At 45.7% G+C, this 16,323-nt stretch overlaps 1 protein-coding gene across 3 annotated transcripts in view; it reads left to right on the top strand.

Annotated features, from left to right (window-relative positions):
* The window catches only part of pgm2 (phosphoglucomutase 2), a 140,229-nt gene that overhangs the window by 66,532 nt on the left and 57,374 nt on the right, over nucleotides 1–16,323 (top strand). For all 3 annotated transcript variants that reach the window (XM_070870526.1, XM_070870528.1, XM_070870529.1), the window contains exon 9: nucleotides 6,786–6,966. In XM_070870526.1, coding sequence (XP_070726627.1) covers nucleotides 6,786–6,966 — 181 coding nt within the window. The remainder of the gene's footprint in view (nucleotides 1–6,785; nucleotides 6,967–16,323) is intronic.

Below are 16,323 nucleotides of genomic sequence, written 5' to 3'. Positions count from 1 at the left end.
CAAAAGCCTTATGTAAGCAGCTCATAATTGAACACTTTGCTTGAAGAGTGAACGACACATTTGACCATTGCCTGGCCACTCTATCCCACCATGTTGACTATTACCCCTCTTATTCTGCAAATGAGACACTACACAGAAATGATTACGGTGAACAAAAGAATTTATGAAACATTATAAATTTTAGTGAACTTTGTAAACGTAATTCTGAAACTTTAATAACATTTATTAAACATTATGAACTTTTTTAACTTTCTGAACACAATTGGCAAACTTTGAAAACTTTAATAAAATAACAACAACCAACAAAACAACAACCCCTGCACCACTGTCTTTTACCACCGGCTTTCCCCCTGCTCCTTACCCTTAGCTGCCTCCCTCGTCTGATGCCCCTACCCAAAGTGGCACCAAGAGTTCATGTAGCAAGGCAGCCAGAGTCCTGCTGAATTGGTGGGGGGAGACATTGGACACGGCATCTGGGGACGCACTAGATCAGCTCTTGGAATGGAAAGCCCGGCTTCTGACTGGCGAGCCTCTTGATCGGCGTCGCCAGTTACAGGTGGTGTGGGGGTGTATCTGGGTGTCACATTGGGGACTCCAGTGTGACTGGTGGAGGCCACCAGCCTCGTGTGGACATTGATGGCTTCGCGGCTCGCATCGATAGTCTACGACCCCGCCTCCGTTATGGTCGCAGTGAATTTGTCGATGCTCGCGGAAATCCTACCAAGAACATCAAGGAGCTGACAGGCGAGCTGGATGCTCTCCCTGGACAATCCCACCATGTCCAGTTCGGCGTCTGTCTGTCTGTCAGCAGACCGACTTTGCAGCCTCACCCTCCGGAGCGATGGCCTACGGGATTCGACCCCAGAACTGCATTGCTGCACGCCACTCGTCCCAGGAGCCTCAAGGATCTCCAAAGCCAGGGAATGTAAGATCATCCTCGGGCGAGGTGTTTGCCAGTTGCAAAAGAGATATCGAGTGCATCTGCCCCTCCCCCGGAGTAGGCTGCTCCGTCAACTCCTCTTCCGCAAATTCCTGCTCCTCCACAGGATGGCTTTGCGTGAAGGGTTGATTTGAGGGATGCTGCGGCTGTGGCTGGTCATCTGGATGTAGAAAGCAACAGATGAGTGGTTAGCAGCAGGGGAGGGGGCAGAGTGACATGACGATGGTCACATAGCACATTTGAAGGACTGCTGCTACTCCATTATATGTAGTCCAGAGACACTGCAGAACATTGCCCCAACCCAGCCCAGGGAGTGTGTCGGACTTACCCTCAATATCCAAGCAGGGGTCAGCGCCCCCATGGGCAGTTGCCTGACCTGAGACGCCGATGAGACCTGCCACTCGCTCCTCCAAGTCAGTGAGTGGCAGGGTCCGAGGCAGACCGCCGCCTGTCCGCTGCTGCTCCCAGCGATTGTGTGACTTTTGTCTGCAAAGATGAAAATGGGAATGCTTAAAAGAGGGTCCATTTGCTCTTGTGGCACACACAGATAGCCACCAAATCACTTATACCATACTGTGTGAATGTAATACAGTCCTCTGTTTAATGGCCTTGGAAGTTGTACGTGGTTCATCAGGAGGACATCGAAGTGCGGAAACATCTTGTGAGATCTCCAAAAGCAATCCTAATAATGTATAAAGATCATTCATGGCAAATAGGGTGCCAAACTAACACATAGTGTGTCAGATTTATAATTTAAGTAATGAAGGAGTACAATAAACTCAATCTAACGAAACTCGAATGATCGTTGAATTTCTTCGTTGCAGTCTTTTCCACAGTGTCGGAGGCAGAGACCTCCTCTGCAGTTTCCTTTCAGATTTTGTTGAGTATTGATGGGAGGGGTCTAGATCCGCCCCTCCCGTACAATTCAGGCCATCTCCGCTCTACAGCCCCCACTAGAGCTTCATTTGCCTCTGGGCTAGATCTCCTCGCACGCTGCCCCGACTCCTCGTCCTCCATCCTCAAAATCCAAAAGTAAAATGGCTGATTCAGCCTCGAGTGTACTGTGCATGTGCGCGGTCGCTCCCTACATTTGCGTTTGTGATCGGACAGCAGACCAGAAGCACGGGAAGAAAAAAAAATTTATGCATGCGTAGAAGGGCCGATTTTTTCCGGGTGGAAGTTTTGGCTCTGGCGCACAAAATCTATTGTGCAATCCTGGAGTTAGCGCTAACGCTCATCGGCAACTTTCGTTTCGCAAAAGTTGCGCGTACTGGCGCCAACGCTAACCCGACGCTAAAAAAAAAATTCTGCTGCGATTTGCGCCCGGAAACAAGCAAAACCACAAAAACCCGAAAATCCAGCCCCAGGACACTAATGGAAGTCAGCCTCTGCATCCATCAATGGAGCCTGGAGGGGTAGATCTGTCTCTGAGATTCGGGATAATTCTGCAGTCTAATGCCCTAATAAGTAAAGTAGCCCTGACTGGTAAATCAGCCGGAAACATCTGTACTCTGCAGCTAAGCTGCATGGCTTTTTGCTAGCAAAATTCCAGAAATATCCTGTGAACATTTTAAGCTTTGCTGCTTGCCAACTATTGCTTAAGCTCTTTGGATTTGACTCAGTAGTGTGTATTTCTATAGCAAGAGTTGGCATTCCATTTAAAGGCAAACATAAACTCTGTGTGTGGATTTCTCGGTGGCTTTGTTTGAAGTCACTGTATGATAACTGATTTCTGTGTGTGTCAAAAATAATTCATCTGTCTATCTTATGAATTGAGCTGTCACAATTTGTTACAGACTTGCTGAGAGCTTATAACTGACTTCAACAGATACTGAATCATTTACAAATTTTCATCCAGGATTAGTTTTGCACAGTGCTGTAAATACTGATTTTGATTTCAGTGATTTTCCAGTTTTCCATTTGCCTAGTTTGAATTTACTGGTCACTCTCGCTGTTTCCATTAACTTAAATGAATGGAGATAATAATTTGTCCAAACATCAGGGTTGAGTGGGACATGGAATTTGACAGTATCTGATCTACATATTCACATTTCAAAGCAAGTCTTCCACACTCCCCTTAATGTGAACAAAATGTTTTAATACAGTACCAGTTTAGCTAAAGCTTACGTTTTTAGCAGCTTGATGATTTAACTTTAAGCTAATATATTTGGAGTTGAAAAATCCAGGCCTTGAAATGAACCCATGGAATACTTGTCGAGGAAGGAATTTCATACAAACACATTTAAGTGTTTCTACACAAATAACCCACGAGGTAATGTCAAGGCCACAGATTGTTCTACTTAAAAATGGGCCACTTTCACGATGGTCACTAAGCATCTCTATAGAATAGTGAAAGCTATTTTATTTATTGGGGAGTTCAGAAGTACATTTCAGGCTTGTAACTACAACTATAGTTCAGCTCTACAAAAACACTTTCAACTACTTTATATGAAGATAATCAGATTTTTTAGTCTGAAAATTAGTAACTTGTTTGTGATTGTGGCATGAAAATTGTATTTGTGTTCGTCCCATTGTGTGTCCCTGTGGGTTTTACCCAAAATGTGAATAAAATAGTTAGGGGTCGAAATTAGGTACTGCCGTTTTTGAGGCGGTGTCACCGCCTGAGTGCTGATTTTACCGCCAGGCGTTAGGTGCAGGCTCAAACTGCCTAATTGAGTTTTTACGCCCAAAAAGCAGTGCTGAAAAGTGGCATTGCACACTCATCCTTGGCGTCAGTGGGGCGGGAGCTCAGGAGGCCTACTCAATTTTGCAACGGGAGGCTACCGGCATGCTAGGTTAAAAAAAACGGAAGAAAAACTAAACTAAAACCTCTCCGACCCACACACACACTTCCCCACTGTTTCAACTAATGAAAACATGCAGAAATAAATAAAGAAAAAAAGTTACCTTGCTCTCTGGGCGATTCCGCCCGCGATCTGCTATGTACTCACCACTTTTGTCAGGCTGTAAGAACGCCTGCCGGTGAGGCCATCGTGGAGACCAAATAACGCGAGAGCGGCGCCAAGGGGGCATTGCACGCTGGATCACGTCACCATGTGGGTGGTGCTAGAGGGCGCAGTATTAGCCCTTGGCGCCTGTACCAAAGACCCAACTGAATTCTCTAGAGGCATGGAAGCTGCTTACCACTAACGGTAGGACTTTGCAGCTGGCGGTAACGGGTGGCATTAGAAACAGAATTTTGATCCCTTAGTCTTGTATGGGATTGGTTATGCACGTATGCCTGTGCAATATGTCTTCATAGAAACATAGAAAATAGGAGCAGTAGTAGACCATTCAGTCCTTCAAGTCTGCACTGCCATTGAATATGTTCATGGCTGATCCTCTATCTCAACACCATATTCCTGCTTTTTCACCATATCCCTTGATGCGTTTTGTGTCTAGAAATCTATCTATCTTCCTCTTAAATATATTCAGTGACTTGCCCTCCACAGCCTTCTGTGGTAGAAAATTGCACAGGTTCACCACCCTCTGAGGGAAAATATTTCTCCTCATCTCGGTCCTAAATTTCCTACCCTGTATCCTGAGACTGTGACCCCTTGTTCTAGACTTCCCAGCCAGGGGAAATATCCTCCCCGCATCCAGTCTATCCAACCCAGTCAGAATTTTATACGTTTCAATGAGATCCCCTCTGTTCTAAACTCTAGTGAATACAGGCCTAGTCGACCCAATCTCTCCTCATACGACAGTCCTGCCATCCCAGGAATCAGTCTGGTGAACCTTCGCTGCACTCCCTTTATGGCAAGTATATCCTTTCTTGGGTAAGGAGACCAAAACTGCACACAATATTCCAGGTGCGGTCTCACCAAGGCCCTGTATAACTGTATGCCAAATACGAGACTCCCTAAGCAAATGCTTTATGCGGAACTCCTTCGTGGTAAACGAGCCAAAGGAGAACAGCGGAAATGTTATAAGGACACGCTCAAAGCCTCCCTGGTAAAGTGCGACATCACCGCTGACATCTGGAAGACCCTGGCCGAAGACCGCCCGAGGTGGAGAAAATGCATCCGGGAGGGCGTTGAGCTCTTCAAGTCTCAATGCAAAGAGCGTGAAGAGGCCAAGCGCAGGCAGCGGAAGGAGCGCGCGGCAAGCCAGCCCCACCGATTCCTTCCCTCGACGAATGTCTGTCCCACCTGTAACAGGGTCTGTGGCTCTCATATCAGACTGTTCAGCCATCAAATAACTCACTTTGGGAGTGGAAGCAAGTCTTCCTCGATTCCGAGGGACTGCCTATGATGATGGGTATAACTGTAGTAAGACATCCTTGCTCCTGTACTCAAATCCTCTTGCAATGAAGGCCAACATATCATTTGCCTTCCTAACTGCTTGCATGTTTGCTTTCAATGACTGGTGTACAAGGACACCCAGGTCCCTCTGTACATTGACACTTCCCAAGCCATCACCATTTAAATAATACTTTGTCCTTATATTTTTCCAACCAAAGTGGATAACTTCACATTTATCCACGTTAATACTGCATCTGCCATGTGTTTGCCCACTCACTCAACCTATCTAAATCGCTTTGCAGCGTCTTTGCATCCTCCTCACAACTCACAATCCCACCGAGTTTTGTGTCGTCAGCAAACTTGGAAATATTACATTTGGTTCTCTCATCCAAATTATTTATATATATATATTGTGAATAGCTGGGGCCCAAGCACTGATCCCTGTGATACCCCACTAGTCACTGCCCGCCACCCCGAAAAAGACCCGTTTATTCCTACTCTCTCTTTCCTGTCAGTTAACCAATTTTTAATCCATGCCAATACATTACCCCTAATCCTATGTGCTTTAATTTTGCACACCAACCTCTGATGTGGGACTTTATCAAAGGCCTTCTGAAAATCCAAATACACTACATACTGGTTCTCCCTTATCTATTCCTATATCCTTCTTAGATCCTTTTGCAGCATTTTGTAGAATGTGTATGTTGTTTGATTTATGCTTCATTCATGTTGTAATATAATTGTATTTGTATCCAAAGCCATCTTAAGAAAAATAATGAGATTTTTATTTTCTGAACTACTTAAAATTAAGATATTGAATTAACATTGTTATAAATTAGGATTGGGTCATTTTTGGAAGTACAGTGAAACCTTTAAATTATGAGGACTTTAGAGACCAGCATCATCATATCTTTTTTTTCAGGTCTCCTTATGTTCAAACTGGTCATTATATGTACAGTAAAAGTTTTCAGTAAAATGGAGAGTTATTCACTCAGTATCCATAGTGGCAGAGAAATCGCTCTATCCCTGGGATGGAGATGTGCAAACATTCAGTCCCAGAGATTGAACAACTTCTCTGCTGCTATGCATGCTGTGTAAAGAGCATTCAATAAAAGAAGATTCATTAACAAAACCTGCTGCCACCTTGTGCTGGCCTACATGTACTGACCTCGTGAAAGTTTAGGGGTAAAAAAGGAAGCAAGCTGCAAAGGGAAGCATCAGTTATTCCACCTCAGCAGCTTTGCAACGGGCGGTGTCTCGTGTTTTAAATTATAAATAGGCTCGGTGCATTGAAGGCTGTCCATAGTTCGTAATTTGCGAGAGTCCGTTGTTTCAGAGTGCCCCTTGGATATTTTACCATGTGAGTTATTTGGGTCTCTATTGCTTTTTGCTTTTTGCAGGTGTCCGTTTATACAGGTTTCACTGTCGTGTCCAAATCTGACATTCACAATTGAAAATGTTAACAATACTGTTGCATTTGTGCAAAACTCATGGATGGGACTTAGACTTTTGTTAAGATAATACTATATTTAATTTCATTTATGCATTTAGGATTAAATAAAATGTTCAGTTCTCAAAACGATCTCTCTTTTTGCTCTCAGTGGAGAATGGAAAGTATTTTCAGGGAACGAATTAGGTGCCTTGTTGGGTTGGTGGATTTTTACTTGCTGGAAGAAACAAAATCCAGAATCAAGTTGTCTGAAAAATGTATATATGCTGTCCAGCACCGTCTCTTCAAAAATCCTCCAGGCAATTGCAGTAAAGGAAGGATTCCATTTTGAGGTATAGTTATCGTTTTGTCTTCACAATTAGCTATTAGTTGTGCTTAGTCTGAAGCTCTCCATACCAACATGCATCATCACTTCTGGTAAATTTTGATTTAATTAAATGTTCCTGCTCTGTTTTAAAAATGCAAGACGTGAAACATTAAGGCCATTGGTCCTTCAAGCCACTTCGTTCACAGACTATGTACAATCTAACCTTTCCTAGACTGTACACAAAGGAAACATTCTGCATAAATATTCTTTCTGGACCACAGCTTCACATTTTTAATCAATCAGTGAAAGTTTCACAATTTACATTCTATTCTTTTAATCCTTTCTGCTTAATGTCCAGAATTTGTTGACTGCAGTTTACCTTCATTGTATTTGTCACCTGACTATATTAGTAACTTTTAGAATATTGTGGGCTAGAATTTCCTCTCCGATCACCGATTTTACGCCCAGTTACTGCCTGTTTCGTGAAGTAGCAACCTGCACTGCCCATTTCACCTCCTGATTAGCGCCGGCGGTAATTTCGGCCTACCATTATCGCCGGTGTTGCTGCAAAGCGCCCGCCCACATTGGAACCCCAAAAATCACGGAAAAGTCCCAAGCAGCGCTAATTTCAACTAAAAAGTCTTTTTTAAGGCCTGCTACCGTCTGTTATCGCTGCGATCAGAACCACCCATTTCTGAAGTACTTACCTGACTTGGGCCCAGTGTTATGCCTCCCTCCATTTACTTTTCAACTTTACAGTGGGCCAAAAGATCGATGTCAATGAAGAAAACCTTTGTTGGGGTATAGTACAACAGGCACATAGAAACATAGAAAATAGGTGCAGGAGTAGACCATTCGGCCCTTCGAGCCTGCACCACCATTCAGTATGATCATGGCTGATCATGCAACTTTGGTACCCCACTCTTGCCTTCTCTCCATACCCCTGATCCTGTTAGCCACAAGGGCCACATCGAACTCCCTCTTGAATATATCCAACGAACTGGACTCAACAACTTTCTGTGGTAGAGAATTCCATAGGTTCACAATTCTCTGGGTGAAAGAGTTTCTCCACATCTCGGTCCTATATGGTTTACCCCTTATCCTTAGACTGTGTCCCCTGGTTCTGGACTTCCCCAACATCGGGAACATTCTTCCTGCATCTAACCTGTCCAATCCCGTCAGAATTTTATATGTTTCTATGAGATCCCCTCTCATTCTTCTAAATTCCAGTGAATATAAGCCTAGTTGATCCAGTCTTTCTTCATTTGTCAGTCCTGCCATCCCAGGAATCAGTCTGGTGAACCTTTGCTGCACTCCCTCAGTAGCAAGAATGTCCTACCTCAAATTAGGAGACCAAAACGGCACACAATACTCAAGATGTGGTCTCACCAAGGCCCTGTACAACTGCAGTAAGACCTCCCTGCTCCTATACTCAAATCCCCTCGCTATGAAGGCCAGCATGCCATTTTCTTTCTTTACTGCCTGCTGTACCTGCATGCCTACCTTCAATGACTGATGTACCATGACACCAAGGTCTCGTTGCACCTCCCCTTTTACTAATCTGTCACCATTCAGATAATAATCTGCCTTCCTGTTTTTGCCACCAAAAGTGGATAACCTCACATTTATCCACATTATACTGCATCTGGCATGCATTTGCCCATTCACCTAACCTGTCCAAGTCACTCTGCAGCTGCTTAGCATCCTCCTCACAGCTCATACTGCCACCCGGATTAGTGTCATCTGCAAACTTGGAAATATTATATTCAATTCCTTTGTCTAAATCATTAATATATATTGTAAATAGCTGGGGTCCCAGCACTGAACCCTGCGGCACCCCACTAGTCACTGTCTGCCATTCTGAAAAGGACCCGTTTATTCCCACTCTTTGCTTCCTGTCTGCCAACCAGTTCTCTATCCACGTCAATACATTACCCCCAATCCCATGTGCCTTATTTTGCACACTAATCTCTTCTGTGGGACCTTGTCAAAAGCCTTTGAAAATTCAAATACACCACATTCACTGGTTCTCCTTATCCACTCTACTAGTTACATCCTCAAAAAATTCCAGAAGATTTGTCAAGCATTTCATAAATCCATGCTGATTTGGACTGATCCTGTCACTGCTTTCCAAATGCGCTGCTATTTCATCCTTAATGATTGATTCCAACATTTTCCCTACTACTGATGTCAGGCTAACCAGTCTATAATTACCTGTTTTTTCTCTCCCTCCTTTTTTAAAAAGTCGTGTTACATTAGCTACCCTCCAATCCATAGGAACTGATCCAGAGTCCATGGAATGTTGGAAAATGACCACCAATGCATCCACTATTTCTTGGGCCACTTCCTTAAGTATTCTGGGATGCAGACTATCAGGCCCTGTGGATTATTGGCCTTCAATCCCATCAATTTCCCTGACACTATTTCCTGACTAATAAGGATTTCCTTCAGTTCCTCCTTCTCGCTAGACCCTCTAGTATTTCCAGAAGGTTATTTGTGTCTTCCTTAGTGAAGACAGAACCAAAATATTTGTTCAATTGGTCTGCCATTTCCTTGTTCCCCATTATGAATTCCCCTGATTTTGACTGAAAGGGACCGACATTAGTCTTCACTTCTCTTCACATATCTATGGAAGCTTTTGCAGTCAGCTTTTATGTTCCCTGCAAGCTTACTCTCATACTCTTATTTTCCCCCTCCTAATTCCCTCTCTTAGTCCTCCTCTGCTGAATTCTAAATTTCCCCAAGTCCTCAGGTTTGCTGCTTTTTCTGGCCAATTTATATGCCTTTTCCTTGAATTTAACACTATCCCTAATTTCCGTTGTTAGCCACATTTGAGCCATCTTCCACGTTTTATTTTTATGCCAGACAGGGATGTACAATTGTTGCAGTTCATTCATGTGATCTTTTAATGTCTGCTATTGCCTATCTACCGTCAACCCTTCAAGTATCATTCGCCAGTCTATCCTAGCCAATTCACATCATACCATCAAAGTTACCTTTTTTTAAGTTCAGGACCCTAGTCTCTGAATTAACTGTGTCATTCGCACGACAAGATTGCTAATTAATCCTCTTTCATTAAATAAGACCCAGTCCAGGATGGCCAGCTCTCTAGTTGGTTCCTCGACATATTGGTCTAGAAAACCATCCCTTATACACTCCAGGAAATCCTCCTCCAGAGTATTGCTACCAGTTTAGTTAGCCCAATCTATATGTAGATTAAAGTCACCCATGATAACTGCTGTACCTTTATTGCACGCATCTCTAATTTCCTGTTTGATGTCATCCCCAACCTCACTATTACTGTTTGATGGTCTGTACACAACTCCCACTAGCGTTTTCTGTCCTTTGGTGTTCCGCAGCTCTACCTATACAGATTCCAAGCTAATGTCCTTCCTTACTATTGCGTTAATCTCCTCTAACCAGCAACGCTACCGCACCTCCTTTTCCTTTCTGTCTATCCTTCCTGAATATTGAATACCTCTGGATGTTGAGTTCCCAGCCTTGATCACCCTGGAGCCATGTCTCCGTAATCCCAATTACATCATATCCGTTAACAGCTATCTGTGCAGTTAATTCATCCACCTTATTACGAATGCTGCTCTCATTGAGACTCGGAGCCTTTAGGCTTGTTTTTTAAGCGCTCTTTGTCCTTTTAGAATTATGTTGTACTGTGGCCCTTTTTGATTTTTGCCTTTGATTTCTCTGCCCTCCACTCTTACTTTTCTCCTTCCTACCTGTTGCTTCTGCCCCCTTTTTACTTTCGTCTGCCTCCCTGCATAGATTCCCATCCCCCTGCCATATTAGTTTAAACCCTCCCCAACAGCACTAGCAATCACTCCGCCGAGGACACCCATTCCGGTTCTGCCCAGGTGCAGGCCGTCTGGTTTGTACTGGTCCCACCTCCCCCAGAACCGGTTCCAATGTCCCAGGAATTTGAATCTCTCCCCCTTGCACCACTCCTCAAGCCCCATATTCATCTGAACTCTCCTGCTATTCCTACTCTGAGTAGCACGTGGCACTGGTATCAATCCTGAGATTACTACCTTTGAGGTCCTACTTTATAATTTAACTCCTAGCTCCCTAAATTCAGCTTGTAGGACCTCATCCCGGTTTTTACCTATATCGTTGGTACCTATATCCACCGCGACAACTGGCTGTTCGCCCTCCCCCTCCAGAATGCACTGCAGCCGCTCCGAGACATCCTTGACCCTTGCGCCACGGAGTCAACTTACCATCCTGGAGTCTCGTTTGCAGCCGCAGAAACGCCTATCTATTCCCCTTACAATAGATTCCCCTATCACTATAGCTCTCCCACACTTTTTCCTGCCCTCCTGTGCAGCAGAGTCACCCCCGGTGCCATGAACTTGGCTGCTGCTTCCTTCCCCTGATGAGCCACCTCCATCAACAGTATTCAAAACGGTGTATCTGTTTTGGAGGGAATAGACCACTGCACTACCTTCCTTCCCTTGCTCTTCCTGATGGTCACCCATTCCTTATCTGCCTGTGTATTCATTACCTGCGGTGTGACCAGCTCACCAAACTTGCTATCCACGACGTCCTCAGCATCGCAGATGCTCCAGAGTGAATGCATGCGCAGCTCCAGTGTCACAATGTGGTCTGACAGGAGCTGCAGTCGGACACACTTCCCACACACATAGTAGCCAGGAACACTTCACACATAGCACATCCCACATGGGCACCAAATGCCCACTGGTACATCACCCCAATGGCTATTTTTATTTGGTGTTCCTGATGTGTAAGTTAGTCGCATTGCAATTTGTAAAAAAGTTTAAATTTTTTCCACCAAGCTTTCTTTTTTGTGCTCAGATGCTGATACATTCGGGCCAGAACTTCAGTGTGTGAGTCCAGTTAATATAAGCAGGCTTTTCAATTGGAGTGACATCTTGGCCATGCTTGATCCTATCGTTGCTCAACAAAGCCAGGAGTCAGAACATCGGCTGATTTACTGCACCTTATCCCCCCTACCCCAACACCGCCTCCCCTCCCTCGCCATGTCCTGATAGCTGCCGTGAATTCAGAGACACACTGATCTCAGACGCTCCCAATCAAAATATTATTTTAAAAAATAAACTCAATTGGATTGCAGATGTTTTGCGTCTGTTTGAATGGAGTAAATGACCAGTACCTGTGTAACATGCCGAGGGGGTGATTTTTTGGGTGGTAGTTAATATATTTTGTAAAATATATAGCACCACTCAGGAAGAAGCCATTGGAGTCATGCCCACTAAGCTGTTCATTGCTAAACATGAATTATTTCCGGGAAATTTTCTGCCCCACCCCCCCCTTCCCGTACCCCCACCCCCCACCCTTTACTGATGCTGGCTGCATTGGGGCTGCGGAGCGGGGAGGAGATGTATCCACGCAATGGAGCCTCGGCCAAGTCACTGTGTACAGAATGACCTGGGGGTGGGGGGCGGGGGGGCGGTAAAAGTGAGTCAGTCACTGGTGTTTAGAGCGACCTGAGGGGGGCAGACGGTAGGGTGCGCCAATGACAGCGCTCTGTTTGGGGGTTCTGGAGAAGATAGAGGTGCTAAGGCTACATCACGGGCGCGTTGGAGGACACGGCCTCAGCTATCTCTCGACATAACCGCTGAAACACAGACCGTGACGGTTTCCCTCGCCCAGCCCGTGTTAACTGATTCCAACGGCCTTCCACTTTGTCCACCAATGACTCCTGGGCTTCCTCCAAGAAACAAGTGGCCCTTTTCCTCCCACCTATCGCCCTCTTGACTTCCATGGTTTGATTTTCCATTTTGTTGATATTTATATATATATATGTATTTGAATTTAATTATTTTATTATTATTATTACGATTATTTTTTAAGATCTATTATTATAATAATTATTGCTCGTTATATTAATGATATTTTAGATTATGATATTAATTGTAAATATACTGAATATAATCAATTTACTCCTCAAAACACCTCACAAATCCTCTCATAGCTCCTCTCTCACTGACCTCAACCAACCTCTGCAGCTTGATGATGTCCAGTGTTGTCCTACTCTTCTCTGCACATGTGCAGGGTCACCCTTGACCCCGAAATCGCGGGAAAATGACCGCTCATGTGCAGAGAAGGTTTTCTGGCCATTTTCTGCAGTGGTTCTGCTTTCCTTACTAAAGGTAAGGAGATCTCCGATTTTTCTCCCGTTCTCGCGCCCGCTCCAGACTGCTTCGCCACCGCCGACATCGAGAACCCAAAAACTGCAGGAGCGCGCACCAGCGGTATTCCGGCGGCTAAAAAGACGCAACTGCCCGAATACCGTTAGGGATCCGGCGCCAGTGCTTGGAGGGGGAAATTTTAGCCCTTTGTGTTCTCCTTTTGGATTGTGGATATTTCAGAGGTCCCAGAACATACACAGCACTATACTAGTTACTACCCAAACCATAACCAAAGCTTTTCCTATGTATCATTTTGTGTAAATTAAATATCTATTATGTCATCATTTAACTAGACCTAACCTTTAATAGTTTTGCAGGTGGAAATTTGTGAACATAAGAATATAAGAACATAAGAAATAGGAACAGGAGTTGGCCATTTGGCCCCTCGAGCCTGCTCCGCCATTTAATAAGATCATGGCCGATCTGATCTAGGGCTCAGCTCCACTTCCCTGCCTGCATAACTCTTCACTCCCTTATTGTTCAAAATTCTGTCTATCTCCACCTTAAATATATTCAATGACCCAGCCTCCACAGCTCTCCGGGGCAGAGAATTCCACAGATTTACAACCCTCTGAGAAGAAATTTCTCCTCATCTCAGTTCTAACTGAGTGACCCCTTATTCTTAAACTATGCCCCCTAGTTCTAGATTCCCCCACGAGTGGAAATATCCTCTCTGCATCTACCTTATCGAGCCCCCTCATTATCTTACCTGTTTGAATAAGATCACGTCTCATTCTTCTAAACTCCAATAGGCCCAACCTGCTCAACCTTTCTTCATAAGTCAACCTCTTCATCTCAGGAATCAACCTAGTGAACCTTCTCTAAACAGCCTCCAATGCAAGTATATCCCTCCTTAAATAAGGAGACCAAAATTGTACGCAGTACTCTAGGGGGCCGAAATTGTTTGACATACCCCCAGCATACCGCCCAAAAATGCAATTTTTGTCAATAAACACCAACATACCGCCCGGCGGAAAATTCATCAGTGACCATATTGCTGGGCGGTATGCACACTATCCGCCCATGCAGACCACCGACATACCACCCAAAACTACAAAATTTGTCACTTACCACCGACATATCACCGGAGCTGCATACTGTGCTGGAAAAGGTGGTTGTAAGTTGATCTTAAGTGGGCAGTATGTACACAGAGCTGACAGCTTTGTTTGATCTTTATAGTTCTCCACAGTTTAATGTATTTTTAAATGGATGGTAGTATGTTCTAGTGTTAGGCAATAATATAAATGTTCTAATAAAGCCTTATTTACTCATTTAATAATTAACTAAAGTAAAAAAATGTGTGTCTCTCACCCCGCCCCCGCCCCCCCCTCCACCTCCCCAGTCTCTCTCACCCCGTCCAGGTCTCTCTCACCGCCCCCCCACAGCCCTCTCGGCAGTCTCTGGCCTCTTGTCAGTGCCTTTCGGGGGGGGGGGGGGGCGGAGCTTCACAGCAGCATGCGCGTGTGCACAATTCGGTAGCCGAAGATTCCGAGTTAAAAGGTCTCACCGCCGGCTGCACTCCGCTCCCGCCTGCTGCATTCCGCTTGGCTTACCGCCAAGAAAAAGTCGATGAAATTTCCGCCCACTCAGCCCCAGCTGTACCGGACGGTAAAAAGCGAAACACCACCCACGGACAGCCGAAAAACGGGCGGACCATGTGTTTGACCAATTTTGACCCCTACGTGTGGTCTCACCAATACCCTGTACAGTTGTAGCAGGACTCCCCTGCTTTTATACTCCATCCCCCTTGCAATAAAGGCCAACATTCCATTTGCCTTCATAATTACTTGCTGTACCTGCATACATTTTGTGTTTCATGCACAAGGACCCCCTGGTCCCTCTGTACTGCAGCATTTTGTAATCTCTCTCCATTTAAATAATTTGTTTTTCTATTTTTCCTGCCAAAGTGGATAAAACCTTATACTTTCCCACTTTATACTCCATCTGCCAAATGTTTCCCCACTCCCTTAGCCTGTCAACATCCCTTTACAGGTTCTTTGGGCCCAAGTTTCCACATGATTCGTGCCTGATTTTTAGGAGCAACTGGTGGAGAACGGACTATTTTAGAAATCGCAATTCTCCACATTTTTTTTTCTGCAGTTCTAGTCAGGTAGAACAGTTCTAGTTTAGAACAGAATTTTTTCTTTAAAAGGGGGCATGTCCGGCCACTGACGCCTGATTTGAAAGTTTCCACAGTGAAAATGTACTCCAAACTAAAGTAGAATGGAGCCAGTGAAGATTTTTGTAGAACTGAAAAAACCTGTTCTACACATTAAAAAATCAGGCGCAGGTTACAAATTAGGCGTCCAGAACGAGGTGGGGGGGAAGGGGGGGGGGGAGGGAACTCATTAAATTCTACAATAAATCCTTATTTATACTTCTACAAATATTATACAAATAAATCCAACCTGAATAAACATTTATAAGCCAAGAAAAGATTAAATAAACCATCTTCCTACCTGTGTGAAAGTGCTTCAGCCAGGGAGAATTCTGCAGCCGTTCGTGCCGCTGAGCGGGAGGGGGAGGGGGAGGGAGTGAGAGGGAGAGAGGGGGGGGGAGGGAGAGAGAGAGAGGGGGGGGAGGGAGGGAGGGAGGGAGAGAGAGAGAGGGGGGGGGAGGGAGAGAGAGAGAGAGGGGGGAGGGAGGGAGGGAGAGAGGGGGGGAGGGAGGGAGGGAGAGAGGGGGGAGGGAGGGAGGGAGAGAGGGGGGGAGGGAGGGAGGGAGAGAGAGGGGGGGAGGGAGGGAGAGAGAGAGAGGGGGGGAGGGAGGGAGAGAGAGAGAGGGGGGGAGGGAGAGAGAGAGGCGGGGGGGAAGGAGGGAGAGAGAGAGACGGGGGGGAGGGAGGGAGAGAGAGAAGGGAGGGAGGGAGGGAGAAAGAGAAGGGAGGGAGGGAGGGAGAAAGAGAAGGGGGGGAGGGGGGGGGAGGGAGGGGGAGAGAGAGAGAGGGGGGAGGGGGGAGAGGGGAGAGGGAGGGGGGGAGAGAGGGGGGGAAGGAGGGAGAGAGAGAGAGGGGGGGAGGGGGGGGAGGGAGGGAGAGAGAGGGGGGGAGGGAGAGAGAGGGGGGGAGGGAGAGCGAGGGAGGGAGGGAGGGAGAGGGGGGAGGGAGAGAGAGGGAGGGAGGGAGAGAGAGAGGGGGGGGAGAGGGAGGGAGAGAGAGAGAGAGGGGGGGCGTCGGGTCGGGGAACAGGAGCACGGGT

This window comes from Pristiophorus japonicus, chromosome 2 (assembly GCF_044704955.1).
Source record: "Pristiophorus japonicus isolate sPriJap1 chromosome 2, sPriJap1.hap1, whole genome shotgun sequence".
Classification (NCBI taxonomy): domain Eukaryota; kingdom Metazoa; phylum Chordata; class Chondrichthyes; family Pristiophoridae; genus Pristiophorus; species Pristiophorus japonicus.
The sequence above is the reverse complement of the archived record's forward strand: the minus strand, read 5'-3'. Positions and strand labels throughout refer to the sequence as shown.